The following is a 27,263-nucleotide window of genomic DNA, read 5'->3' as shown; positions in this document are numbered from 1 at the left end:
TGCTTACTCTGTGCCATGCATTAAGTATTTGGAATACAAAGAAAAAGCAAAAGCAGTCTTTGCCCTTAAGAAACTCACATTCTAACAGAGAAGACAGCAGATATAGAAATCATTATATAAAACTGAAATATAAAGTAGGTGGCAGGTACCCTTAGTGAGTAAGGCACTAGCAACTGTGGAGACTTAGGCTTTTTAAAGAAGGTGGCATTGGAGTCTTAAAGGAAACGTGGATCCAACAGGCGTGGATAAGTCTTCATTATCAATCCTTTGTAATCATGATTGATCATTGCATTTAGCAGACTTCCTAAGTCTGTCATGGTTTTTGTTTTTATAATGTTATAGTATAAATTGTTTTCCTGGTTCTGCTCATTTCACTCTGCATCAGTTCGTACTAGTCGCGTATTGCTGTCATCATTTCTTACAGCACAGTAGCATTCCATTACGTTCATAGACCATAATTTATCTGTTACCCAACTGAAGGGGACACTCGCTTAATTTTCAGTTCTTTGCCACCATAACAAAGAGCTGTTATAAATATTTTTGTACATATGGGTCCTCTTCCCCCCACGCTCCTTTTTCTTTAGTCTTTAAGTTCTCATGGTGGTACCATAACTGAGTCAAAAGTTATGTATGGTTTAGTGACTTTTGTGGCCTAGTTCTAAATTGTTTTCCAGAATGGAAATGGAATGTTCACAGCCCCACTAATAGAGCATCAGTGTGCCTGTCTTCCTGCATCCTGGAAAGGGGCCCTTTTCCCTTGTGATACCTCTCCAGATAACTGAAGATTGCCCTCCCGTATCCAGCAGGAGGCCTCTCCCTATTATGCCCCCTTTCTCAAGGCTACACACTGTTCTTTCCACTCACTCTCTTGTTAATAGGGTTTTGAGTTTTCTCACCATCTTGATTTCTTCTGAACCTATTCCAAAGGGTTGTGTTTTCCCACCTCTGTCCCCAGCACTAATTAGACAAATTCTTGCTGTTAAGAGAGGGCAGGGTGTAATGATCAGAGCCCAGGGTTATAGGTGGGGCCCCTATTCATGTGATCAATGACAAGTCACTTTTTGAGCCTCAGCTTCCTTATCTGTAAAAGGGGCATACTGTTGTTTGTATTACCCACAGAAGAGTCATACAGAGAACACTTTATACACAGAACACTTTGTAAGCCATAAAGTTCTATGAAAATGTGAACTGTGGATTTTACAAGCCATGAAGTATAATATAAAGGAGTGATGATGATGATGATGTCTGACCAGGGCAAGACTGGAATGATCACCTCCTTTATTGTGGGCATTCCTGCTAATCATGTAGCTGAAGATTGTTTTAAGCCTTTCTGGCTGCCTAATTATGTGTTGGTGTACTTAGTTTTAGCCCATTTGACATTTAAAATTTTTTTTTACTAGGTTTTAAAAAATATACTTCCAGTGCTTACACACATTTCTTGCTCATTTTTGTTTAACATGAAGGGAGGGACTAAATATTTTATCTCTTTTCCATATTTGTTTCATTTCTTCCTGCTAAGGCAGGAATCCTCTTAATGCTGCTTTTGGCTGTTATGAGGTGATTACTTGCATCCATCGATTTCCCCCTCTTGACCAGTTTAATGACTTCTTTCTAGCCTTTGTCTAGCTAAGTTGTATTTCCAATGAATATCAAGCCACTGGACTCAGATGGCTCTGGAGGAGAAAGTGAGGCTGGTGACCTTGCACAGCCCTCCCTCACTCAAATCGAAGTCAGCTGCAAGTCGTGTCATCATTTTCCTGACACACACAACCTGTATTTCCATACAGAACTGGCCTCCGTGACCTTTTAGGGAGCAGCATCTCTGATAGCATTGCTTTGGGTTGATAACAATGATCTCAGACTGTCCCCAGACAAGATAATGAAATTTGATATAGACCATTTCATCTCTTCAGCAGGGCATTTCTTACATTCCCATCAATAAAAATTATAAAAATGCTGGACTTTTATAAGATATAAACTTGATTTGAAAGATAATTTGATAATTGGTTTATTTAAAAATTTGTTCACTATGGTAATTTCCAGAGATAGTGAATTTGGCTATGTTAATAATCAACTGATTTTTTCCAGTCCTTAAATTATAAACTTTGAATTGCATAGAACTTTAAAGTCATCTAATCTAGCTCCTACAGCCCTCTTTGACAGTAGTCATGCAGTCTTTATATGAACACTTCTAGTAAAATCTACATCCCTGTGTTTTTCATCTGTTGATTTTAGTATTGCCTTCTGATATGCACAGGAATTAGCATGGCAACAGAAAAAACTCATGGGTGTACAGTCCCAATAGGGACTCACATTTTCGCTGTGTTTCTGCTTGTCTGACCTCAGGCAAGGCACTTCAGTTTTTCTGGGCCTTGACTTTTCCTAATGTAAAATAAGGGGATTGGGCAAAAGTAGGGCTTCTTAACCTTTTTAGGGGGTCATGAACCCCTCGGGCAGTCTGATGAAGCTTATGGACTCCTTGGACTATTTAAATATATAAAACAAAACACAAAGAGTTACAAGTTATGTAGAAGTACAGTTATCAAAAAAATTTTTTTAAGTGTTCATGGACCCCAGGAGGTAAGGACTCCTGGACTAGACTATATCTTTGGTCCCTCTCAGCTTTAAATTCTTTAATCCTTAACAGAGTAAAACCAATCCCTTTTATGCAGTCTCTCAGTTCAATTCAACAGACATCAAGTGCTACTGAGCAAGACACTATATCAGATACTGGGGACACAGATATAAGGACAGATATTTGAAGACAGCAGTCATCTTCCCCTCTGTCTTCCCTTCTCTCGGTTATATAGCCGCAGTTCTTTCAACCAGTTCTCATTGACATGACTTTGAGGCCCTTTCCTATCCTGGTTGCATTTCGGTGGAATTACTCCAGGTTATCATTGTTCCTCCTAAGAATGTAATCTCAGGAACTGGTCACAGTACTTGAGATATTGTCTTACCAGGGCAGAATATAATAAGGTGCAATATGGATGATAAGAATATCATTGGTCCTTGGCAGCCAAAGAACATGTGTCCATATCAGTTATTTCTTACAAAAGAAATGCTCTTATTTTGTAAAGAAATTAAGTGTTTTAGTTCTCAGAATATTAAATATGGGGGCTCTTTTCAAGACTAGGAGTCATTCGTGATTATTGTCGTTTGATAACTGTACTTTGATTTCAGCTTTATAATGCTGGCTATGTGTTTGTTTTTTGTCCTACAGGCTGCTGAGTGATGAGAAACTTTTGCTGGTACAGAAGCGCTATGAGATCAGTCTCTTCTCCTGTGTGGGCAGTTTGCCTGCACTGGTAACAACTGCCCTCCCCTTGGCCAGTGGGGAAGTTGTACAGGACACTGGAAGACACAAATCATCTCGGAAGTGGCTGACCCTGGCAGGATGTGTCGACGATGATGATGGCAAGGAAGCAAGATGTCCGCATTCCCACCTACAATGTCAGTGTGGTGGGATTGTCGGGGACAGAGAAGGAGAAGGGACAGTGTGGCATTGGGAAGTCTTGCCTGTGCAATCGTTTTGTTCGCCCCAGTGCTGATGAATTTCACTTGGACCATACCTCTGTCCTCAGCACCAGTGACTTTGGTGGGAGGGTTGTCAACAATGACCACTTCTTGTACTGGGGGGAAGTGGGGCGCTCCCTGGAAGACTGTGTGGAATGTAGGATTCACATTGTGGAACAGACTGAATTTATTGATGACCAGACTTTCCAGCCTCACCGGAGCACCGCCCTGCAACCTTACATCAAGAGAGCTGCAGCCACAAAGCTTGCATCTGCGGAGAAGCTCATGTATTTTTGCACTGACCAGCTGGGGCTGGAACAAGACTTTGAACAGAAACAAATGCCAGAAGGAAAGCTGCTGATCGATGGCTTTCTTCTCTGCATCGATGTGAGCAGGGGAATGAACAGGAACTTTGATGATCAGCTCAAGTTTGTTTCAAACCTTTACAATCAACTTGCCAAGACAAAAAAGCCTATAGTGGTGGTTCTGACAAAGTGTGATGAGGGAGTGGAGCGGTACATTCGAGATGCACATACTTTTGCCTTAAGCAAAAAGAATCTCCAGGTTGTGGAGACTTCAGCTCGATCTAATGTGAATGTGGACCTGGCTTTTAGCACTTTAGTGCAGCTCATTGATAAAAGTCGGGGGAAGATGAAAATCATCCCTTACTTTGAGGCTCTGAAGCAGCAGAGCCAACAAATAGCAACTGCAAAAGACAAGTATGAGTGGCTGGTGAGCCGCATCGTGAAGAGCCACAATGAGAATTGGCCGGGCGTCAGCCGGAAGATGCAGTCTTCTCCCGAGTACCAGGACTACGTCTACCTCGAGGGCACACAGAAAGCCAAGAAACTCTTCCTGCAGCACACCCACCGTCTCAAACATGAACACATTGAGCGGCGCAGGAAGCTGTATCTTGCAGCTCTCCCGCTGGCTTTTGAAGCTCTCATCCCCAACCTTGATGAGATTGACCACTTGAGTTGCATCAAAGCGGAAAAACTATTGGAAACCAAGCCAGAATTTCTAAAGTGGTTTGTTGTGCTTGAAGAAACACCTTGGGATACCACCAGCCACATTGACAATATGGAAAATGAACGGATACCTTTTGATTTAATGGAGACTCTACCTGCTGAGCAGCTATATGAGGCCCATTTAGAGAAGCTGAGGAATGAGAGGAAAAGAGCTGAGATGCGAAGGGCTTTCAAAGAAAACCTAGAGACGTCTCCTTTCATAACTCCTGGGAAGCCTTGGGAAGAGGCTCGTAGTTTTATCATGAATGAAGACTTTTACCTGTGGCTGGAAGAATCTGTATATATGGATATCTACAGCAAACACCAAAAACAGATTATAGACAAAGCCAAGGAAGAATTTCAGGAACTGCTCCTAGAATATTCTGAGTTGTTCTATGAACTAGAACTTGATGCTAAACCTAGTAAGGAGAAGATGGGTGTCATTCAGGATGTGTTGGGGGAAGAGCAGCGATTCAAAGCTCTGCAGAAGCTACAGGCAGAGCGGGATGCTCTCATTTTAAAGCACATTCATTTTGTGTACCACCCAACCAAGGAGACTTGTCCCAACTGCCCCATGTGTGTAGACTCCAAAATTGAACACCTGGTTAGTTCTCGGTTCATCAGACCTTCTGATCGCAATCAAAAAAACTCACTTTCTGACCCCAACATAGATCGGATCAACCTGGTTATTCTTGGCAAGGATGGTCTTGCTAGAGAATTGGCAAATGAAATTCGAGCTCTTTGTACAAATGATGACAAATATGTGATAGATGGCAAAATGTATGAACTTTCTCTGAGGCCAATAGAAGGTAATGTCCGACTTCCCGTAAATTCTTTCCAGACACCAACCTTTCAACCCCATGGTTGTCTCTGCCTTTACAATTCAAAGGAGTCTCTCTCTTATGTTGTAGAAAGTATTGAAAAAAGTAGAGAGTCAACACTTGGCCGTAGGGACAATCATTTGGTTCATCTTCCCCTGACACTAATATTAGTTAACAAGCGAGGAGACACTAGCGGTGAAACACTGCACAGCTTAATACAACAAGGCCAACAGATTGCCAGCAAGCTGCAGTGTGTCTTTCTGGATCCAGCTTCTGCCGGCATCGGTTATGGGCGCAACATCAATGAGAAGCAAATTAGTCAAGTTTTAAAAGGACTTTTGGACTCAAAGCGTAACTTAAATCTCGTTAGTTCGACTGCTAGCATCAAAGATTTGGCTGACATCGATCTGCGGATTGTAATGTGTCTCATGTGTGGAGATCCATTTAATACAGATGACATTCTTTTTCCTGTTCTCCAATCCCAAACATGTAAGCCTTCTCAGGGCGGCAGCAACAACTCGGTTTTACTTGAATTACCAATAATAGGACCCCACAAAAAGCGCATCGAATTGTCAATTCTTTCATATCATTCCTCATTTAGCATTAGGAAAAGCCGATTGGTTCATGGGTACATAGTTTTTTATTCAGCCAAACGGAAGGCCTCCTTGGCTATGTTACGTGCCTTTCTTTGTGAAGTGCAGGACATCATTCCCATTCAGCTTGTAGCTCTCACTGACTGCACAGCTGATGTTCTAGACAATGACTTAAGCCGGGAACAGTTGACCGAAGGAGAGGAGATAGCCCAAGAAATTGATGGAAGATTTACAAACATCCCTTGTAGCCAGCCTCAGCATAAACTGGAGATCTTTCATCCATTCTTCAAAGATGTGGTAGAGAAGAAGAACATCATTGAGGCCACCCATATGTATGATAACGCTGCCGAGGCCTGTAGTACTACCGAGGAAGTCTTTAACTCCCCCCGCGCTGGCTCCCCTCTCTGCAACTCTAATCTTCCTGACTCTGAAGAAGACATCGAACCCCCAACCTATAGCCTCTTCCGAGAAGATACATCCTTGCCCTCCTTGTCCAAAGATCATTCGAAGCTTTCCATGGAGCTAGAGGGGAATGACAGTCTGTCTTTCTTTATGAGCATTGAAAGTAAGCTCAACAACAAAGTACCTCCACCAGTGAAACCAAAGCCTCCTGTCCATTTTGAAATAAAAGGGGATCTGTCTTATTTGGACCAAGGGCATAAGGATGCCCAAAGGAAGTCAGTGTCTTCTAGCAGCTGGCTTCCTGCTGATGGGTTTGATCCTTCAGATTATGCAGAGCCAATGGATGCTGTGGTCAAGCCACGGAACGAGGAGGAAAATATCTACTCTGTGCCACATGACAGCACCCAAGGCAAAATCATCACCATCCGGAACATCAACAAAGCCCAGTCCAATGGCAGTGCCAATGGCTCTGATAGTGAAATGGACACAAGCTCTTTGGAGCGAGGGCGCAAAGTGTCTATAGTGAGCAAACCTGTGTTGTATAGGACACGGTGCACGCGCCTAGGGCGCTTTGCCAGTTACAGGACCAGCTTCAGTGTGGGGAGTGATGATGAGCTAGGGCCCATTCGGAAAAAAGAGGAGGACCAGGCCTCCCAGGGATACAAAGGGGACAATTCTGTGATCCCTTATGAAACAGATGAAGACCCAAGGAGGCGGAACATTCTGCGCAGTCTCCGAAGGAACGCCAAGGTAATGTGTTCACTTTTGATGGGAGTGGGGTGGGGGGCCACGTTAGGAATAGATTTTACCTTAGAATGAATCGTGTTGCCTAGAACAAAACCTTTCACGTGGTAGATCTTTGGTCAACATTAATTGAATTGGAGTAAGTTCCCTGAAGGCCTTTCTTTCTCTATTTTTTATCCAAACTTAGTATCCTCCTCAACCCTACCACCAGACTCTCCGCAGAAAAGGGCCATGCAAAGGCTTGTTGAATGAAATGGAATGATTATTCCTAGAGAACAGAGGCTCAGTAGAGTAAATTTTACTGATTGAAAATTTATTCATTTGTTCAATCCTAGAACCCTGGGCCCTCTTCTCCCTCCATATGACTTTATTTGGAGATCTCATCAGCTCCTTTGGATTTAATTTCCATCTCTATTAAATCTACCTATCCTGCCCCAAACTCTGCTATAACTTTCAGTCTCACATCTCCAACTGCCTTTCAGACATCTTAAATTGGATCTCCAGTAGACATCTTCAACTCAATATGTCCGCAATGGAACTCATTATCTTTTCCCCTAAACCTTTCCCCCCTTCTACCTTCCCTTATTGTAGATGGCAACACCATCCTCCCAGTCCCTCAGGCTCACAACTCAGGAAGCTCACAACCCAGGAGTCATTCGGGCTGCCTCACCATATCTCACCCCCACCCCATATCAAATCTGCAGCCAAGGCCTGTTGATTTCTCCTTCGTAATATCTCTTAAATATGGCCCCCTCTCTCCTGTCCTGACCCTGGTCTAGGTCCTCATCTTCTCACTCCTGGACAATTGCAGTAACTGCTGATGGGTCTGCCTGCCTCAAGTTTCTCCCCACTCCAGTCTCCTCCAATCATCCACTAAAGTGATTTTCCTAAAGCACAGGTCCTCCACAATCAACTTCAGTGGCTTCCTGTTACCTCCAGGATCAAATACAAGATACTGTTTGGCCTTCAGAGCCCTTCATAACCTGCCCCCTCCTACCTTGAAGTTTTTCTCATACCTTAGCTGGAAGGGGGTCCTAGAATGTAGCACACAAAGGGTCAGAGCTAGAAGGCTCCCTAAAGCCTTGAATGTTGAAAGAGCAAGAGAGTCTTCATGGGGGTTCTTCACCAAGACTGCTTGAAAGCAGGCAGAGCCTGTGAGCAGGCCTAACCTGGTATATGAATGACAGTATGTAACATTTCTGAAGCAACATAGAATCATAGAATTCTGAAGATAGGTGAGATCTCATCTCTAGCTGAGTCTGTACCTGAAGCACAGAATATTCCATCAACAACTCTTGGTCGGTCACTGAAATATTTTTGCCACAGGTTAATTTTGCTCTATATCATTTAACACTTTCTATTCAGAGCTTTATGTATGGATAAAATCTTTAAATCAGTGGAAACTCTTGAAGCTCCTTTTCGTTGGCCTTGGATTAACCCCTAGAGGACAGCTAATTCAAAGAGGTCATTCATCATTTTGTGTGTGTGTGTGTGTGTGTGTGTGTGTGTGTGTGTGTGTGTAAGGTCACATTTCTGCATATGTAGCTTTAGAAAGAGCATTCTGACTGCTTTCCTCTTGTTAAGGAATTGTTTTATTCAGAACCCCACAGTAGCAGCCAGTCAGGAGCTGCTTCGCTTGGTGCAACGTTTTGGTGTCACAAAGTAGGCCAGATGCTATTGGGTTACACTCCATGATGAAACTTGTCAGGATGCCTGATCGAAGTGATGGTGCCACTCCAGCCACGTAAGACAGTCTGTATTCCAAATCTCCTTCCTGCTCTAATGTCCTTTCAGCATCATATCCCTCTGCTCCTTTGCTTGTCTCCCCCAGGAGGAGAAGCTCATTGTCCTGCAGATTCTCAGTCTGGGTACTCAACACTTCTTTGGGACCCTCCACTCCTTTGCCTTTTTGATTGGAGAGCTGCAGGGATCAAATACAAAATGCTTGATTTGGCATTTCAAACCCCTTCATGACCTGCCCCTCCTCCCTTTCTGGTTTCTTACACCTTCCTCCAGTGACATTGGCCTCCTGGCTATTTCTTCAACAAGACTCTCCGTCTCTCAGCTCGGGGGGCATGGAGCTCTCTCCCTGCCTTCCTTTAAGTCCCAACTAAAACCCACTTTCTACTGGAAGCCTTCCCTTAACCCCTCTTAATTCCAGTGCCTTCCCTCTGTTGGTTGTTTTCTTTCTGTCTTGTGTATAGCTTGTTCGTATCTGTTCACATTCTCCATTAGATTATAAGCTCCTTGAAGGCAGGGACTGTTTTGCCTCTTATTGTATCCCCAGTAGGTGCTTTATAAATGTCAGTTGGTTAATTGTAGGACTAGGCCTGTTGAAAACAGCCCTTCTTCCTGTCAGGCTGGGACAAGTTTGCCAAATGGTTCCCTCTCTGTGGACCTTAGATGTTTTCTTTGTTTTTGTTTTCTGGCTACCCGGAAGATGTCATTAGTGTACAACCTCATGGTCACAGCTGTCACCACTGAGGCCCCTTTCTTCAACTCCATAGCCTTAGTTGCTGGAGTCCAAAGTGAAGTGGCTTTCTCAGGGACACACACGCACACACACGCACGCATGCATGCATGCAAGTACGCGTCAGAGGTCAGCATTAGGCACTGACCCTGTGCCAGGTGCTGTGCTGAGCTCGGGGTGGGTCTTGAACCCGGGTCTTCCCATTTCTGAGGCCACTTTTGAATCCACTTCTGTTGCCTCTTGGCCTTAGTTTTTCCTTTGGTAAAATGAGTGGGTTCGACTAAGCTGATGCCCAAGGCTTTTCTTCTTTTGTTCTGCTGTTTGATGCTTCTCTAATTCTAATTTGAGATTGTAAGTGGCCCTATCTGCAGCAGTCAGCTCTGTTTTGTCAAAGCTAATGATGCCGGTATCTAAATGTTTTGAGTTTTATTTTCCTCAACCAGAATATTGTCAGAGTAGCTCATCTGAACCACCCTCAGCCCCGACCCCCCTTCCTGGAAGTCTTCTGACAGGTGGAAGGAATGGCCCTGAAATAGGACTGCCTAACGAATTAGAATTGTTTCTGCCTCTGTAGCCTTGTGGATGCTGCTTGCTAAAAGCCATGCTCTTAAAGCGCATTTCCAGGGAGTTGAGTAAGTACGGCAGAGAATGGCGGCTTCCTGTCAGGCCCCTCAAAGGCTTTGTTCCTCTCTGTAACTATCACTTACATAGAGGACTGACAGCAGGTCAGGAGCGATCCCTTCCTCCCTCCTCTCTCTTTTGTTAAATGGACCGCCTTCTCAAGACAAATAAAAATGATAACCTCTTCCAGGAGCAGTAGTGTGCCAGAAGTCAATGTAAGAGGGTCCTTCAGAGACTGAGTAAAAGGTGAAATCCTTGTCTCTTCCTGCCTTGGAAAATGTTGCTTTGAAAGATGAGCTCCTCTGTCATTCCAGTGCAAAGATAAGCAAAGTCTAATTCTCTTCCTCCTGGAAGCAAACCTCTTAAAGTTTGGTACTGCTAAGAATTCTAACTAACTAGCGCTGGGTTGGAAAAGCAAGACTCCAATAGGAGGAGCAGATGTAGAACCAGCTCCTGGGAAGAGGAATTTGGGGATTTTTACTGGACAAGAAAGCAGTATAAAGTGCAGGAGCCAGCAACAGTCACCAGCAAATATTTAGTGAGTCCCTCCTCTAGGCTGGACACTGCAAGGTGTGGAGTGATCAAAGTGATAAAGCAGTGGGAGCCTGAGTGCCTGGGTTCACACATGTACCCATTCTGCTGTTTTATTACCTGTTTGACCATGGGCAAGTTACTGTATTTGCTTGGGCCTTAATTTTGCTCATTGGTAAAACTAGGGCATTTAATGGACTAAATGATCTTTTCTGCCCATCATGGTATCCTGATTTGCTTCTGTGTATAAATTCCACAGCACTTAGCACAGTGCCTGGCACATAAGGCAGTGCTTAATCAGTGTTTATTGACTGTAAGATAATTGGCTCTGTTTTCAAGGAGCTTACAATATACTGGAAGAGGCAAGAGAATCTGGTTATGAAAAGGTAACTAACAATTGAGTCAGTTTGATGTGTTCAGAAAATAGACTGAGGGCTCAGGAAACCTAGATATTGATCCTCACTTTGCCGCTAAGTCACTCCATAGCCTTCTGTAAAGAGTTCCCCTCTTTTGAACTACAGCCTTTGCAAAATGCAGGTTTTTATAGTATCATAAGATTTAGAGCTAGAAGAGACCTTAGATGTCATCCAGTCCAACTTTTTTTAAACTTTTATTTTCAGTTAACATTCATTTTCTCTCCTTTTTATTTCCCCTGTCTCATTAAAAAAGAAAGAAAGAAAACCAAAACTTTTGAAACAGATATACATAGGCAAGCAAAACAGTCTCTCCCATTGGTCCAAAAATGTCTCATTCTGCGTCATGAGTGCCTTGCTTTTGTGACACAGGGGTAACCTGCCTGATCAGCATGCCTTGGAAATTGGAGTTTGTCATTGCATTGATCAGAATCGTTAAGTCTTTGAAAACTTTTTATTTTTACAGTGTTATTATATACATTGTTCTCATCCTGCTCACTTCATTCTGTATCAGTTCACACAAGTCATCCCAGATTTCTTTGAACTCATCCCTTTTTTATCATTTCATTTCTTACACACAATAATGTTCCCCTGCATTCATATTCTGTGATTTATTTAGTCATTCCCCAATTGAAGAGCATACTTCCTTCATTTCCACCTAAAAAGAGCTGCTGGGAATAGTTTTATAATATGGGTCCTTTTCCTCTTTCGTTGATCTCTTTGGGGATGAAGACCTTGTAGTAGTATCCTTGGGGCAAAGGCTGTACGCAATTTGGTGACTTTGCGGACATCGTTTCAGAACACTTTCCAGAATGGCTGGACCACTTCACTTACCCCACTGCCTTCATATGCCTTTCTGGTCCCCTTATTTTACACATTAAAGTGAGATCTAGACAGCTTATGTGATTTTGCCCGTGTTCACATGGGCAATGAATAACAAAAGAAAGCCACAATAAAAAAAAAGGCTCGAACACAGTTCCTCTAGCTCCAAATACAGGGTTCTTTCCACTTGAGATCACTGGGATAATCACCAAGACCCCTCCCCATTCTGCTTCTTTTTGTATAGCATTCTATTTACAAGCACATTTTTACAAGAAGCCAGTGAAATGGCTCATCCCCATTTTACACATCGGAACCCAGAGGCTCAGAGAGGTGGGCTTTGAATCTAGGTCTGTTAACCCTACCTTCAGCACTTTGGCCTCTGGGGATCTCACTGCCTCTTCTGAAGAATGAGGAAGGAAGGCTTCATGGAGAAGGTGGGAATTTGACCTGGATAGTGAAAGCTTGATAGGACTTGGCTAGACCCAGAGCAGTGCGGAAGAAAGCCCCGACTGAGTTAACCGCAGGTGCCAGAGCATAGGAGAGCATCAGTGAGCGCGTTGGTGGGGGGCTGTCAAATAGACTATTTGTTGCTCTCTCATCTCTTTTCCAGATTCTAGAAGTTTTAAGCATCATTATTATTTGCATATTTCCCCCAGTTCCCCCCACCCTTTATCAGAAAGGTCGTACTGTGCTTAGAGAACTACCATGAGGGGAAAGGAGCTAGGATCTACCCTCAGTTCCCAGATAATTTATTATAGGAGATATTTGTTATAAACTTGAGGCCAAGGGGAAATAATTTTTTCTTTGATGGTAAAACTGCATAGCTTAAAGTGGCAACCTGTTCTTTTTCTCAGGTGAAGCATTTACCAGCTCACCCTTAAACAAGTATTTATTAAGTGCCTACAGTGTGCCAAGCACCATGCTAGGTGATAAAGAGTATAAAGAATGAAATTATTTTGAATTGGTTGGAACTTACTTCTTTAACACTCTCATAGTAGAAACTTTCTACGTTCAATTGTTTGAAATTTATCGGCCCTTAAAGTAAAAGAGCTGATAAAGGAAATTGAGAGGCCATGTAGTGCCGAGGCTCTTTCTTGCTGTACCTCAGGCTCACCAACTGGGAGTCATCCTGGATTCCTCACTATCTCTTAACCCCCATCCCCTCTCCAATCTATTCTAGTTCTGTAGATTTCACCCTGTAGTATCTTTTGAATTTGTTCCCTTCTCTCTGATGACTCGGCCTCCACCCTGGTGCAGGCTTTCATCACCTCACCCCTGGATTCCTACACTAGCTGCTGGTGGGTCTGCCTGTCTTGAATCTCTCCCCACTCCAGCCATCCTCCATTCTGCTACTTAACTGATTTTCCTAAAGTGCAGGTCTGTCTGATCATGTCACCCCCTGCTTAATAAAACTGGGTGGCTCCCTATTGTCTCCAGGAGCAAATACAAAATGCTATTTGATGTTCAAAGCTCTTTACGACCCAGCTCTCTCCTACCTTTCCAGTCTTTCTGTACCTTACTCTCTGACACTGCTACCTTAGGCAAGTTACTATATTTACTTTGGCCTTAATTTTGCTCATTGTTAAAATAAGGAAGTTTAATTAACTAAATGATCTTTGACACTGGCACTGTGACCCTGGCTTCCTGGCTGTTCCATGAAGAAGACATTCCTTCTCTTGGCTCCAGGCATTTTCTCTAGCTGTCCACCATGCCTGGAACACTTTACTTTCTCTCCTCTGCTCTGACTCCAGACTTCCTTAGCTTAATTCCTTTGCCTTCCCTCTCAATTATTTCCTGTTTATTCTACGTATAGCTTGCTTTGTAGATATTTGTTTGCATTTTGTCTCCTCATGAGATTGTAAGCCTCTAGAGGGCAGGGGTAGGGTTTTTTTTGCTTCTTTTTGTATATCCAGCCCTTAGCATGGTGCCTGACGAGTATTAGGTACTTAGTAAGTGTTTATTGATTTGTCAGTTTGATTTTCTTAACTTGGAGTCTATCAGCTTTCTTCTTAAAGTGTATTTATAACTTTCTTTCATTATAATTGGGTTCCTTTGTAATCCTGTGTGTTTTATTTTGTGTATTTAAAAACATTCTTCTGAGAAGGGGTCCATGGCACAAAAATGGTTAAGCCCTGTTGGAGAGAATGAGGAACTGAGGCCCAGAGGAATTAAATGTCTAGGCCTAGGTCACAAAGATAGTAAATCAAAGAATAGGACTTGAGTCATTTGACCTCAAAGCCAGTGCCCTTTTAAAGAAAAATTTAAGTCAGTTATCAAACATTTATCTTTTTTTCCCTCCCACCTTCCCCCTTCCCCTCCCAAAACAGTAGAAAACCTGTGCCACAGATAAGCATAGTCAAGCAAACTAAATTCCCATATTCAAAGCCAATGCTTTTCTACTGTACCATGCTGTCTCTGAAAATCTAGGAATGTACTTCATTAGTTTCCATGGGGGGTGGAGGGATTGCCCATGTGTTTGTGAAAGATTAGATCAGTATAATCAGGGTCACATGTTTAAGCCAAATAGTTGAGGAGAATTTGTCCCAGAAAACATTAATGGAGACCAGTTCAATTGAATATGGATGGATTTCCTACTCTTCAAAGTGGAGCTAGTAATACTCGAATTATTTGCCTCAACAGAGCTTAACTTCTGTCATTAAAGTACTTCATAAAGTGTAATCCACTGTAGAAATGGGAGCTGAGGTTAGAAATAGAGAGAATGGAGTCTAAATGAGGGTATTCTTTCACTTCCTATGTCTACACCAAAGATAGCCAGTTGAAAAGTGACCATTTCAATCAGCCACTGTTCTGTCTACACAGCAACAGATTATTAGATTGACAGCTTGCTATTCCTACTCTGCTGCCTCTCCCCTCCTTCCCCCCAACCATTGACTTATTTCACTGAAGCAACTGAATTGACTGGTTGTTTTGGCTTTGTGTTGACACAGCCCTCTTTTTTGTTAAGGGCTCAGGACAGAGTTTAAATTTCCAGCATGAATACAAAGCAGCTGCCCCCGGGACCCGTGGTGCATTTGGACAGACAGCTGAATGGTAGAGTGACTTTTATAGTCATTTATAGTAAATATTCTCCAAGTTTAACTTGAATCAAACCAGTGATATTCTTTTTCTCAGATCATCATTAATAATGATATGACAAAGTCATGCATACTTCCATTGCCTTTGAAGGCAAAGACAGTGTGAGCTCTTGAGTGTGTTCCATGATTTATAGCCATAGTGCGTACTACGGGGGAGATGCAAACATTAAGTAAAATATTGTGTCTCTCTGTGCAGCCTGCAATTGCAGAAGGGCATTTGTTCTTTATCTGTAACTGCAATAATGAGTAGACTGTTGGGGCCTGAAAGAAGGTTCATATAAAGTCTTGTTTCCCATAGCAGATCAGAAAGCGAAGTCTTCATGGATAAGGTGGCATTTGGGCTGGGCATTTGCAGGATGTGCAGGACTTTAGGGATAAGCTCAACAGGAGCAGAGGCCCAAGGGTAGGAAATAATCGTTGCCCAGTTTGCCTGGGTGTGGACTAGTAAGATAAGGCTGGTGAGTTAGGATGGCATGAGAATGGGAATGGTTTTGGATGCCCAGCCCAGGAGCTCGACTTTATGCTGAACGTGGTGGACACTGAAGAACCACAGAAGCACGGGGGTGACAGGAATAAGACTGTGTGGGAGGGACGTTCATCTTGGCAGCCTGGGAAGAATGGACTGTAAGTGGAAGTTGTTGCCGTGGTCTGGTGGTGGTCCATTTATTTATTTATTTATTTTTAGCTTACAGCATTCAGTTCCACAAGCTTTTGAATTTTAAATTTTATCCCCCTCCCCAAGATGGCATGCAATCTGATATAGGCTCTACATATACATTCATACTAAACATATTTTCACATTAGTCATATTGTAAAGAAGAATTAGAACCAATGGGAGGAACCTCAAGAAAGGAGAAACAGAACAAAACAAAAAATGAGAGAGAACAAATAGTCTGCCTCTATCTGCAGTCAGACTCTGTAATTCTTTCTCTGGGTGGTGATTTATTCTTAAAGCCATTCACTCTACTTTTCCTTACTTTTGAGGATGATTAGGCACCTCATTTCATCCAGTTGGAGTGAAGGATAGTATGATAACTATGAGGACTTTTGTCCAGTTTGTAGAGTAGTTAGGAACTAGTAATTTATTTCAGGGTTATTTTAAGCTCGAGGAACTGCTGTAGAATATGTTCAGAGATAAAAATAGAATTCTTTAACTATCTGTCTTAGCTCAGCACACCTGGCATTGGGGAAAAAAAACAATAGGCAGCTAAAATGTGTTTTCCATCATAGCACTGCACTGGTCCTTAGTGAAGCTGCCACCCATTTCCCCCACCTTTATTCCCCACAGTGATTCTGAAATCTCTTGGTTAGAAATTAAGTCCCCTTTACTTTTCTTAGCAGGTAGAATAATTGGTCTTTGTGGGTAAACCTTATCTGAGTTTTGTCCAGTGAATTTGAGAGTAGTCTATTAAAATAGGTCAGTCCATCTCTTGGGACAGAACTGTCAGAAGGAGGGTACTTGGCTGCTGTGTAGCACACCAGGAGACAGTGATGAACCTAGGGGCTGGGGATACTGATTTCCACTTAGATCATAGACTATCATAGAGAGAAGGGACCTGAGAACAAAGAAAACGATGGTGCTAGGAGTTGAAAGGATCATTACATTAGTGACTCCAAACTGGCCTCATTTGACAGATGAGGAAGCTGCAGTCCTGGGAGAGTGAGGGACTTGCCCCTTCCCACAGATCCAGGCCTTGGAGCCCCGTTCTTTCCATTTCCGATCTCACTGCCCTTTCCCTTCCACTGGCCTCCACAGGCCCCGTGCCAGCTCTGAACTTTGCTGGGCTCTAAAGGTGCCTCTCGCTTGCTTGCTTGGCCTCAGCTCAGAGGGCTAAGACTGACCATTTTTAGGCAGATGGGTGAAAATAGTGTGATTAAGGATGAGAGGTAGAAGCCTTAGAAGCTAGACCTCAGTTTGATAACCATCTGGGAAGGGACTGGCTCTGCCTGGCTCACATAGGCAGTGGAGGAGCTGAGGCTGCCACTCCAGGTCCTGGGCTGTCACACCAGGCCAGGTTCTTACAAAGACCTTTTGCCAGTGAGCACCCAAAATGGGTCCCCTTCTCATTTCTCTCCAGTTTCTCTCCAGGATTTTTGAGGGTTCTATTAAAACAGGCCATACTTTTGTTTTGCTATTTCAGAACCAGCAGAGGGAGCACAAGTTAATAGAGAAATGCATTTAATTTAATTGAAAAATTCCAATTTCTAGCTCTGGAAATAACAGGCAGGATAATTCAATTGTTTGCTGACCAGAAAAGGGAAGAATCTGAAAGAATGTCTCAAGCTTCTTCTAAAAAATGCATAACACGGTAGACTACACAATCAGCTTCAACCTGGTCATCTTCTTCACTGAGTTATGAGAGCTGCAGGGCCCTTGGGAATCCTTTGTCTCACCCTTTTATTGAACAACTAACTGGAGAAAATGAAGGACCAGAGAGGGGTAGTATATTGCCTAAAGTCACACAGGTGGCACAATTTTAACCATTTTGAATCCTTTGTAGCTAGTCCTGACCCCAAGGATGCTTTGAGAATAACATTATCTCAAAGGGACTTCAAAGGCCCCTGTCACATATGTCCTATTATTATCCCCATTTTACAGGCAAAGGATTTTAAGTGACAGGGTCACACAGCTAGGAATTGTCTGAGACAGCATTTGAATTCAGGTCTTCCTGACTCCAGGCCCAGAGTTCTGTGCACTGTGGTGCCAACTACCTGCCTACTAGGTGGCATCTCAGCTTCTTGTTGTGCCCATGTCTGTGCTGTTATACCCTGGATGGGATTTGGTGGCTAGCAAACCAAGTCACAGCCCTGTGGCAGTATACAGTCTCTCACTTTCTGTGGCAGCTGCTAATTGGAGCCAAGGACATCTTGCACACTAATTCCCATAGGCCACTGCCAAGTGTTTGCTCATTGCATTCACTGTCACTCTGAGCATCTTTCTCTCTTCTGTCATCATTCTAGCCAATTCATCAAGGAAATATAGATTTGGGGGGCATAGACAAAAATAAAACAGTCCCTGCCCTGATGGGTGGCATAGTATACCAACAGGTAAATAAATATAACATATAAACAGATAAGTACTGGATAATTTGGGGAGGGAAGGAATAGTAGCTAAGGAGATCAGAAAAAGGAGGTGTGGCAGAAGAACTGACTGCTTAAAGGAAGCCAGTGATTCTCAGAGGACAGAAGTGAGTACTGGGTATGCATTCAAGACCTGGGGAGCAGACAACAAATTGAGGGAACCACAAGTAGACCAGTTTGGCCTGGATGTTAAATGTGGGGATTGATCAACCAACAGACATTTATTAGGCACCTACTCTTTGTCAGGCATTATCCTAGGAGGCCCTGGAGATGAACAAAATGAAATATTCCCTGTCCTCCAGGAACTCACTTTCTGTCGTGGGAGAAGTGTACCTAAGTTTATACTAAGTACATACAAAGTCAGTATTAGGCCCTTCTAGGAGTAGAGGACATGGAACAGCTTTCTTCAGAAGGCAGGATGTGAGGTGTGCCCTAATGGAAGGGAAGGCTGTTAGGGAGCTGAGGTGAAGAGGGGGGTCAGCCAGGGCAAAGACCTGAAAGGGAAAGGCAGGAGCTGTGTGTGATTGTTTGGAACTGAGAGGTGATCAGGAGTCACAGGAATTTACTCAGCTGGGGAATGTCATTGTTAGATGGTACCTTAGGTGAGAGGAAGAGTAGGGAATAAATCTAGTCTAGGGTGGACAGTATTTGCAGAGTCCTGGATGCAGAAATGTATGAGACGTGTTTGGGGCACAGGGGCAACTGAGCTGGGGCAGAGAATCGTGGGGGAGGGGTGGGGCGCGCGCGCGCGTGTGTGTGTGTGTGTGTGTGTGTGTGTGTGTGTGGAGGGGTGTGCTGAGGTTGGAAGGGCTGTGTGGATGGTGTGTGGAATGCCACTGGGAGCCACTAATGGAGCTTAGCTGAGAAGTCGCTGAGATCTGGTCATTCTGTTTTTCATTCTAAAGTCTTAATATTAGAAATGACTCTTGAGGTCATCCAGTCCAGCTTCCCCCTAAAGCATAAATGCCTTCTACAATCCCTGATAAGTGCTTATCTTGCCACTGTAGAAACACTTCCTTAATGAGGAGCTTACTGCCCTATGGGGCATCCTATTCCATTTTTGGACAGCTTTAGTTGTTACCAGTTTGTTTTTTTAAGTTGAGCCCATATATTCCATATAGGGATCTTTTAAAAAGTTGAGTCATAGTAACAGACTTAACAGCAGTGGCTGTAGAATATTAGCATTGGAAGGCGACACATAAAAATTAAATCTAACCTTGTTATCTTACACATGAGGAAACTGGGACCTAATGGTGTGAGTGACTTGCTGACATTTCAGCTTCATTACTCTTTATACTTTGAATTGTGATCCGATATGCCCCTCTCACCCCATACTGGCAAATGACCATTGGATGCCTGAATATGGTTGTGAAGAACACCAAATACATGTTTTTTAAAAATAAATGTTTATTGATATCATTTGTTTTTATTGCACCTACATTTTTCACTGTTTTCCTTCCCTCTCCAGCTCTTAGAGAGTCAGCCATTGTCATAAAAAGAAAAAAACCAAGACAAAAGTTTGCTAAAACTAACCTATTGAAAAAGTCTGACACTATATTCATTGATTCTTATCCATGGTCCCCTACCCCTGCAAAGAAACGGGTATGAGGCGGTGTCTTCTCATTCCTTGTAGGGGCCAAGCTTGGTCATCATGATTTTGTAGGATTCTGTGTTGGCCATTTTCTGATTGTAGTTTTTTCCATCTATCTTGTTGGTTTCATTGTATATGTTTGTGTGGTACTGCCTCCTCGGATCAGTTCATATCAACTTTTCTGTGCTTCTCTCTGTTTCTTCCATTTATTCTCTCATATAGCTTATAAACATAGGCAAAGAAGAGCTAAAACATGCTGATGACATGATGACATGATAACATGATGACATGTTAGAGCTTTGGTGGGTCCAGGAGATAGGAATGAAACCTATGATTGCATGTGTAGAGGAAGTTCTCTACCAATGTATGTTGGCACCTCTTCTTCACTATATTGTCCTCCAGAGTTCACTAGAATGCTGAGAGATTTAGTGTGAGCTGCCAGGGCCCAAAACCAGTCTGTGTCAGACACAAGACCTAATCCCAAGACCAGCACTCCCTTTCCTGTGCCATGATTGCCTTGCCTTGGTAGAGGAGGAAATCCTCAGGAGGACAGCCCTCCCGTCCATGATTAAGAACATAATTTTAGGGTCTGTGGTATGTGCTTTCTGTGGAGAGAGAAGTGTGTGTGTGTGTGTGTGTGTGTGTGTGTGTGTGTGTGTGTGTGTACACATGTGCTTGAGTATACACACATGTACATTTAGGCTCATGCTCACACATGATATCTCAGGATCCTTATTACAGCATCAGTACTTTGAGTTACAAGGCCCAGTCAGGTTTCTGGTGGCAAGCTGCTTTTTGATGCTTTGCTTTTTCACTTTGGGGGGAACATTCCCTGCCCCAACAGCAGAAACCCTTTACTCTTTACATTTTTGCTTCTCTGTCTGTTCCTTGTTAAATGGAACCTCAGTAGCCCACAGCACATCCCATGTAGGGCTCTCGGCTGAGCTGGCCAGAAGATAACAGTCTAGAACTGAAAGCACCCCATTTTATTGTCAGGCCTGGGGATCAAGCCCCTGTTTGAAGGAAGGCAAGCCTAGAGGTGGAGAGTTGTTGGGATGTGAGATGATTGCCTAGCTGCAGGTTACCCCAAGAGTGCATTGGGCACAAGCTGACCACATCTTATCCCAGATTACTCAAGTGCATGAAAGTGTGACACATCCAACATGGACAACCTCCTTGGGGGTCAAGAAAGAGAGGCAGGGGACAGGTGGACCCACACCACACTTCTGTCTATGTTCAAGAAAGAGAAAAGGAAGGAGACCTTTGGCCCACTGGGTTGATCTTCCTGTCTAGGATGGATGGGGACTTCCACCAGAAAGGATAGAGGACTGGCTCTGCTCTGGATTGCCCATACTGAAGGCATCAAACCTTGGCCTAAGATTCTGTAGATGCAGGAAGTGTTTCTGTTGTCACAGAATTTTCAAATGGGAAGGGACTTGAATGGCCACTAGGTCCAAGCCACCCTACGTTAGGAGTCATCTCTGTAACCTCCCTGACAAAAAGGTGGGCAAACCTCAAGTTAAGGGGTGGCTTACTACCTGCTGAACTTATTCCACTTGTGCCATGAGGGAACCATTAGGGAGATTTAAATTTTTTTTCCAGACTTAAATTTATTTCTTTGTAGATTCCGTCCATTGCTTCTTTTTCTTTCTGGTAGATGGCCTTTCAGATACTTTTTTAGATATCATCCCTTCATGTTCAACTCACGTTGAACCCTCTGCCTGTGTGTGTGTGTGTGTGGTGTGTCATATATGTGTATGTGGATGTGTGTGTGTGTGTGTGTGTATAATTTTTTTTACTTCCAACTATCCTAATAATGAGAAAAGTCTCATGAGTTACAAATATCATCTTTCCATGTAGGAATGTAAACAGTTCAACTTTAATAGGTCCCTTATGATTTCTCTTTCCTGTTTACCTTTTCATGCTCCTCTTGAGTCTTGTATTTGAAAGTCAATTTTTCTATTTAGCTCTGGTCTTTTCTCAAGAATGCATTAAATTCCTCTATGTCATTGAATGTTAATTTTTTCCCCTCATGGATTACAGTCAGTTTTGCTGAATAGGTGATTCTTGGTTTTAATCCTTGTTCTTTTGACCTCCAGAATATCATATTCCAAGCCCTTGGATCCCTTAATGTAGAAGCTGCTAAATCTTGTGTTATCCCGATTGTGGTTCCACAGTACTTGAATTGTTTCTTTCTGGCTGCTTGCAATATTTTCTTCTTGACCTGGGAAATCTGGAATTTGGCTGTAATATTCCGGGGAGTTTTCATTTTGGGATCTCTTCGGGAGGCAATTGGTGGATTCTTTCAATTTCTATTTTACTCTCTGGTTCTAGAATATGAGGGCAGTTTTCCTTGATAATTTCTTGAAAGATGATGTCTCGGCTCTTTTTTTGATCATGGCCTTCAGGTAGGCCAATAATTTTAAAATTATCTCTCCTGGATCTCTTTTCCAGGTCATTTGTTTTTCCCATGAGATATTTCATGTTGCCTTCTATTTTTTTTATTCTTTTTGGAGGGGGGGGGCAGGGCAATTGGGGTTAAGTGACTTGCCCAAGATCACACAGCTAGTATATGTGTCAAGTGTCTGAGGCCCCATTTGAACTTAGGTCCTCCTGACTACAGGGCCGATGCCCTACTCACTGCGTCACCTAGCTGCCCCCCCCCCCTTTTTTTTTTTCATTTTTTTGGTTATGTTTTATAATTTCTTGATTTCTCATAGTCCTTGGCTTCCATTTGCTCCATTCTAATTTTTAAGGAATTATTTTCTTCAGTGAGCTTTTGGACCTCCTTTTCCATTTGGCCAATTCTGCTTTTTAAGGCACTCTTCTCCTCATTGGCTTTTTGGACCTTTTTTGCCATTTGGTCTAGTCTATTTTTTAAGGTGTTATTTTCTTCAGTATTTTTTGGTTCTCCTTCACCAAACTGTTGACTAGTTTTTTCATGATTTTCTTGCATCACTTTCATTTCTCTTCCCAATTTTTCTTCTACTTCTCTTACTTGATTTTCAAAATCCTTTTTGAGCTCTTCCATGGCCTGAGGTCTTTCAGATACTTGAAGACACATCACATTTTTTCAGTACACACAGGAGAATGGTATCTACAAATAACCCTTGTGTTGCTTGGTGAGTTTGTATTTTGCAGCAGGGGTCTTGTTTGACAGTCAGCATACTGTTAGGGTTCTTCACAACGGGGCAGTTCTTCTGTGGCTAGGACCAGAAATCCTCAAATTTTACATTGCATCATTCCGGAGTACCTTCAGCTACTCAAGGATGTTGCAAAGGCCTCCAAATGAAATCATTTAAAATTTTAATTTTAAAATTACTTGGCATTCAGCAGGAGGATAGTGGTATGATGCAAAACTGTACTTTTTTGGGATGTATGTAGGAATGAGCTGTGATTTCATTGGTATAAGGAACACCCAAATAAAGAAACTCTCCCTACTAATCCTTGGCACCACTTTTCTGTAACTTAAGAGTCCTCGAGAGGAGCCTAGAGCATCTCAGTACACTGGGAAGGTTGGAAAGGGCTCTTTAAATTCCATTCCCACTCTCTGTTTTTGTGGCAGCATGTCACTTTCAGAAGGTGCCAAACTTTTAGAAGGACATTGATCTCTAGTGCTTTATAGGTGGATCATCTCTAAGGACTGTGGGAGAGAAAATGGACAAGAATTACATGGGATGAGAAGACAGGAACAAACTGTGATCAGGCCTAGTGGATCACGAATCTATTGAATTGTGATGACAAGCCTCAGATAAGAAGTGGAGATATTTTTCTCTCAGGACATGACTTACTTGGGCTATGATAAATTTTTTCTGTTATTTGAAGGGCTAACATGGGGGAAAGGATTTGTCATTCTTCTTGATTCCTGAGGGGAGAACTAGGAACATTTGGGCTTCAAGTTTCACCTCTCACATTTAATGCCTCTGTGGCCTTGGGCAAACCCCTTAGCCACCGTGGATCTCCGTTCTCTCCTATAAAAGGAGGGCCCTTCCGTTTCTAGGTCAGTGGTTCTAAGACAATGGGTGGAGAGACAAGTGTAGAGGGCCTCAGAAAGGAGGGAGCAGTGTTTTCCTCTTCGTGGAAATGTCCTTGGAAATTCAAGAGATCGTGGCCAGCATGGTGGCGGGGTCCCAACTCACCCAGGCCTAAATGCCCACTGAAGCTCCTTTCTGCCCTGAGATTCTGTGTCCCCTCTGTTTACAAGGCCTTTGGCACCAGGTTGCAGCCCATGCCATCTGATTTGTCCCTTACATAGTGACATGTTCTTGGATCCTGGATCCAGTCACTCAGTCATCCAACATTAGTTAAATGCTCATTGCTTACAGTGATCTAAACATAGTGATTAGAGAGATAAACTGAAGAATGAGAATGAGCTGAATGGGACCTTGGAGGCCATGCAGAGATCCCTCATTTTACTACATACATGGAGATGGGCTCAGGGAGAAATCAGGGTGACAGGTGCTCATATAAACAGAGGTAGGGTTTGACTGGCTCCCTTCTTCCATGTTGTCTATAACAGAAACTAGAATAGAAAAATTATCACTGCAAAAGGAGAATAAAATGTGTGCAGAGATCTGATGAGGGGGAATCATTTCCAGCAGGAGAGATTCTGAGAGGGATGGAGGAAAGTTATGTGACTGGAGTTTGTGGTCTGCCGTGGTTGATTAAAAGGATCCAGAGTTTGTGAGCTTTCTAGTGATTGGAAACATCTGTATTTGAGGTCCTTGTTTCAATTCAGCCTTTTTCTATCAGAACAAGAACTGATTTCAGCTTCTGTTTCATTGAAAAATAAAGCAATTATTTATGGGAAACTTTGGGCCAAGTACCATTTGGAGCTTGGTAGAAGATAGTTGTTGGGACTGAAACATAGCTAGCATTCTGTCTTTATGTAGATCCTCCAGTCAATAAGAGAGGCTTACTGTGTGGCAGGTTGTCATGGAAGGGGCTGGTTTGGTTCACTGTTCATTATTGAAGAGTTTCAGAGCTTCGCTCATCAGCCTTCCGCATATGAGGCATTACAGAAAGGGTTCTTAACTGTTTTTGTTTCATGGACTCCTTTTATAGTCTGAAGAAGCCTTTGGACCCCTTATCAGAATCATGTTTTTAATCGAAGAAAATGGTAAATTCAGTAGAGGTTAGTGAAAATAAAAATACATTTTTTCTCTTCGAAGTTCATAGACCACCCCCTTCCCAATCCATCCACAGAATCTCCTCCCTCCACCCCTCCCCCCCAACCGCTGCCCTGAGCCCCTGGGCTAGCAGAGCACTGCCCTCCTCATGCTTTAATAAAGCTGGCACATTTCGGATATAATGTCTGATTTGGAAATACCCTTTCCATGCACTGGATGGTATAAAGAAAAATGGGTGGTGGCACAGGGGCTGCCTTCTTAATATCTTTATAGGTCTACAGTCCAAGATTGCCCAAGGCACTTCTCTGTCCTGAAGCTGTCTTTGTTGATACAGTAGAAAGAGGCCTGGGTTTGGAGTTGAGAAGACTCGAGTTCAGCTTTGGGGCTGGGGATGACTTTGAATAAGGCACTTCAGTTTTCTGGGCCTCAGTTTCTTCATCTATAAAATAAAGGAGTGGGATTAGATTATGTCTCAAGCCCCTTCCTATTCTAAATCTATGATCCTTCTTCTGTTAAGCTGAGACATCTCTCTGATTTCATATTCATTGCCTTTTCTTCTATAGTGTTATGGTTTTGTTTGTTTCACTGTCGGTGACCCCAATTAAAGTAAACTTCATTTGCCCACCTTTAATGCCTTTGAGCTCCCTCTGCAATTATGGAATATAGTCTTGCTTTTTAAAGGAGGCTGGGACTTCACTCTTTTCACCCTCTTCCCAGTAGGACATTTCTTGACGTAGTTTTTTTAAAAAAGTCTTCTCTACTCTGTAGGCAGAGACTGATATTTCCCTCTGAGGGTTTTGTGTGTCTGTGAGAGAACTAGGCTTGAGACCTTCATCCTGGCTGGCCCACGGTTCAGCAAACATCTATTAAGTGCCTGCTGTATTCGAGGAACTCTATGAGGTCCTGGGGATACAAAGACAGAACTATAATAGTCCCTCCCCTGGAGAAGCTGACAGATAAGTAAGGACAAAGTAAATACAAGGTACTGGAGGTGAGAGTGGGGCCAAGGAGAGTTCTAATCATTGGGGAGACTCAGGACAAGTCTTCTAGAGAGGCAGCGTTTAGGTGATCCCTAAAGGGTCCTTGGGATTCCAAGGGCAGAGGATTCCTGGCCAGGGGCCAGCCTGTGCACCAGCATGTAGGTGGGAGGGGCCTGTCGGGGAGGCCAACAAACCAGTTGTGCTGGAATGTAGAGTATGTGAAGAGAAAGTCAGTTTGGACAAAGAAGAAGAGCTTTAAATCCCAAATAGAGGCATTTGTATTGGTTCCAAGAGCAGTCAGGAGGCCCTGAAGCTTGAGCAAGGAGTGACATTCCTGCCTAGAGGCAGCTAGGTGTTGCAGAAAATAAAGCCACTGGCCTTGGAGTTCCAAAGAGAGCCTCCAGTGGTCTTGGGCAAGTCACTTCCCCTCATCTGCCTCATGTTCCTCAGCTATAAATGAGGATAGTAACAGTCCATGTCTAATGGTTGGTGTGAGGGCCAAATGAAATACTTGTAAACTGCTAGCACAGTGCCTGGTACGCTGTAGGTGCTGTAGAAATGCATATTCACTTCCTAACTCCCGGCTTATGCTTTAGGGGGGTCACTTGGGCCGATGTGAAAGATGGTTTGGGGTGAGGAAAGAATGAAAGCTGAGAGGCTGTTAGGAGGCTTTTGGTAGTGCTCCATGTGCGACATGATGAGGGTGGGGCCACATGAGTGGGGACAGAAGGGCACATGCCAGAGATCTGCAGCAGACCTGAGAGAACGAGTCACCTGATGGCCTGTGGGGACTGAGGCGAAAGGGAAAAGTAGGTAAAACTGGGTAACTGGGAGGATGGCTGTCCTCTTGGGGAAGTTGGGAGAATTTGGACATGCCCATGAGATTTACTGGGCAGCTAGGTGGCGCCATAGTGCTTAGAGCACTGTTCCTGGAATCAGGAAGGCTCATCTTCCTGAGTTCAAATGTGACCTCAGACACTTAGTAGCTGTGTGACCCTGGGCAAGTCACTTAACCCTGTTTGCGTCAGTTTCCTCATCTGTAACATGAGCTGAAGAAGGAAATGGCAAACAATTCTGGTATCTTTAGCAAGAAAACCCCACATGGTGTCATAGAGAGTTGGACATGATGGAAATGACTCAGCTTGAGACTTCCAAGTAGAGGTGTGCAGGAGGTAGTTGGTGATGCTAATCAGAGCTCAGGAGAGAGATGAGTTAGATAGATATAGATTTGGAAGGTGATCAAGGGAGTTTTGAACCAGGAATCTGAAGAACCCACAACTAGAGTAGAATACCCCAGACAGGACATGGATAATGACCAAAGGAGATAAGGATAAGCACTAACCACTCTACAAAGTTATTATCCCCATTTTACAGATGAGGAAGCTGAGACTGAAATGTTAAATTACTTCCCCAGGGTCACACAGTTAAGTGTCTGAAGCAAGATAGT

At 43.2% G+C, this 27,263-nt stretch overlaps 1 protein-coding gene across 1 annotated transcript in view; it reads left to right on the top strand.

Moving 5' to 3' along the window:
• Positions 1–27,263, top strand: part of ARHGAP35 (Rho GTPase activating protein 35) — a 160,580-nt gene that overhangs the window by 62,100 nt on the left and 71,217 nt on the right. The window contains exon 2 of the mRNA XM_036746981.1: positions 3,224–7,089. Coding sequence (XP_036602876.1) covers positions 3,409–7,089 — 3,681 coding nt within the window. The 5' untranslated portion in view covers positions 3,224–3,408. The remainder of the gene's footprint in view (positions 1–3,223; positions 7,090–27,263) is intronic.

The sequence above is a fragment of the Trichosurus vulpecula genome, chromosome 2, assembly GCF_011100635.1.
Source record: "Trichosurus vulpecula isolate mTriVul1 chromosome 2, mTriVul1.pri, whole genome shotgun sequence".
NCBI lineage: Eukaryota > Metazoa > Chordata > Mammalia > Diprotodontia > Phalangeridae > Trichosurus > Trichosurus vulpecula.
This window is presented reverse-complemented; position numbering and strand designations above follow the sequence as displayed.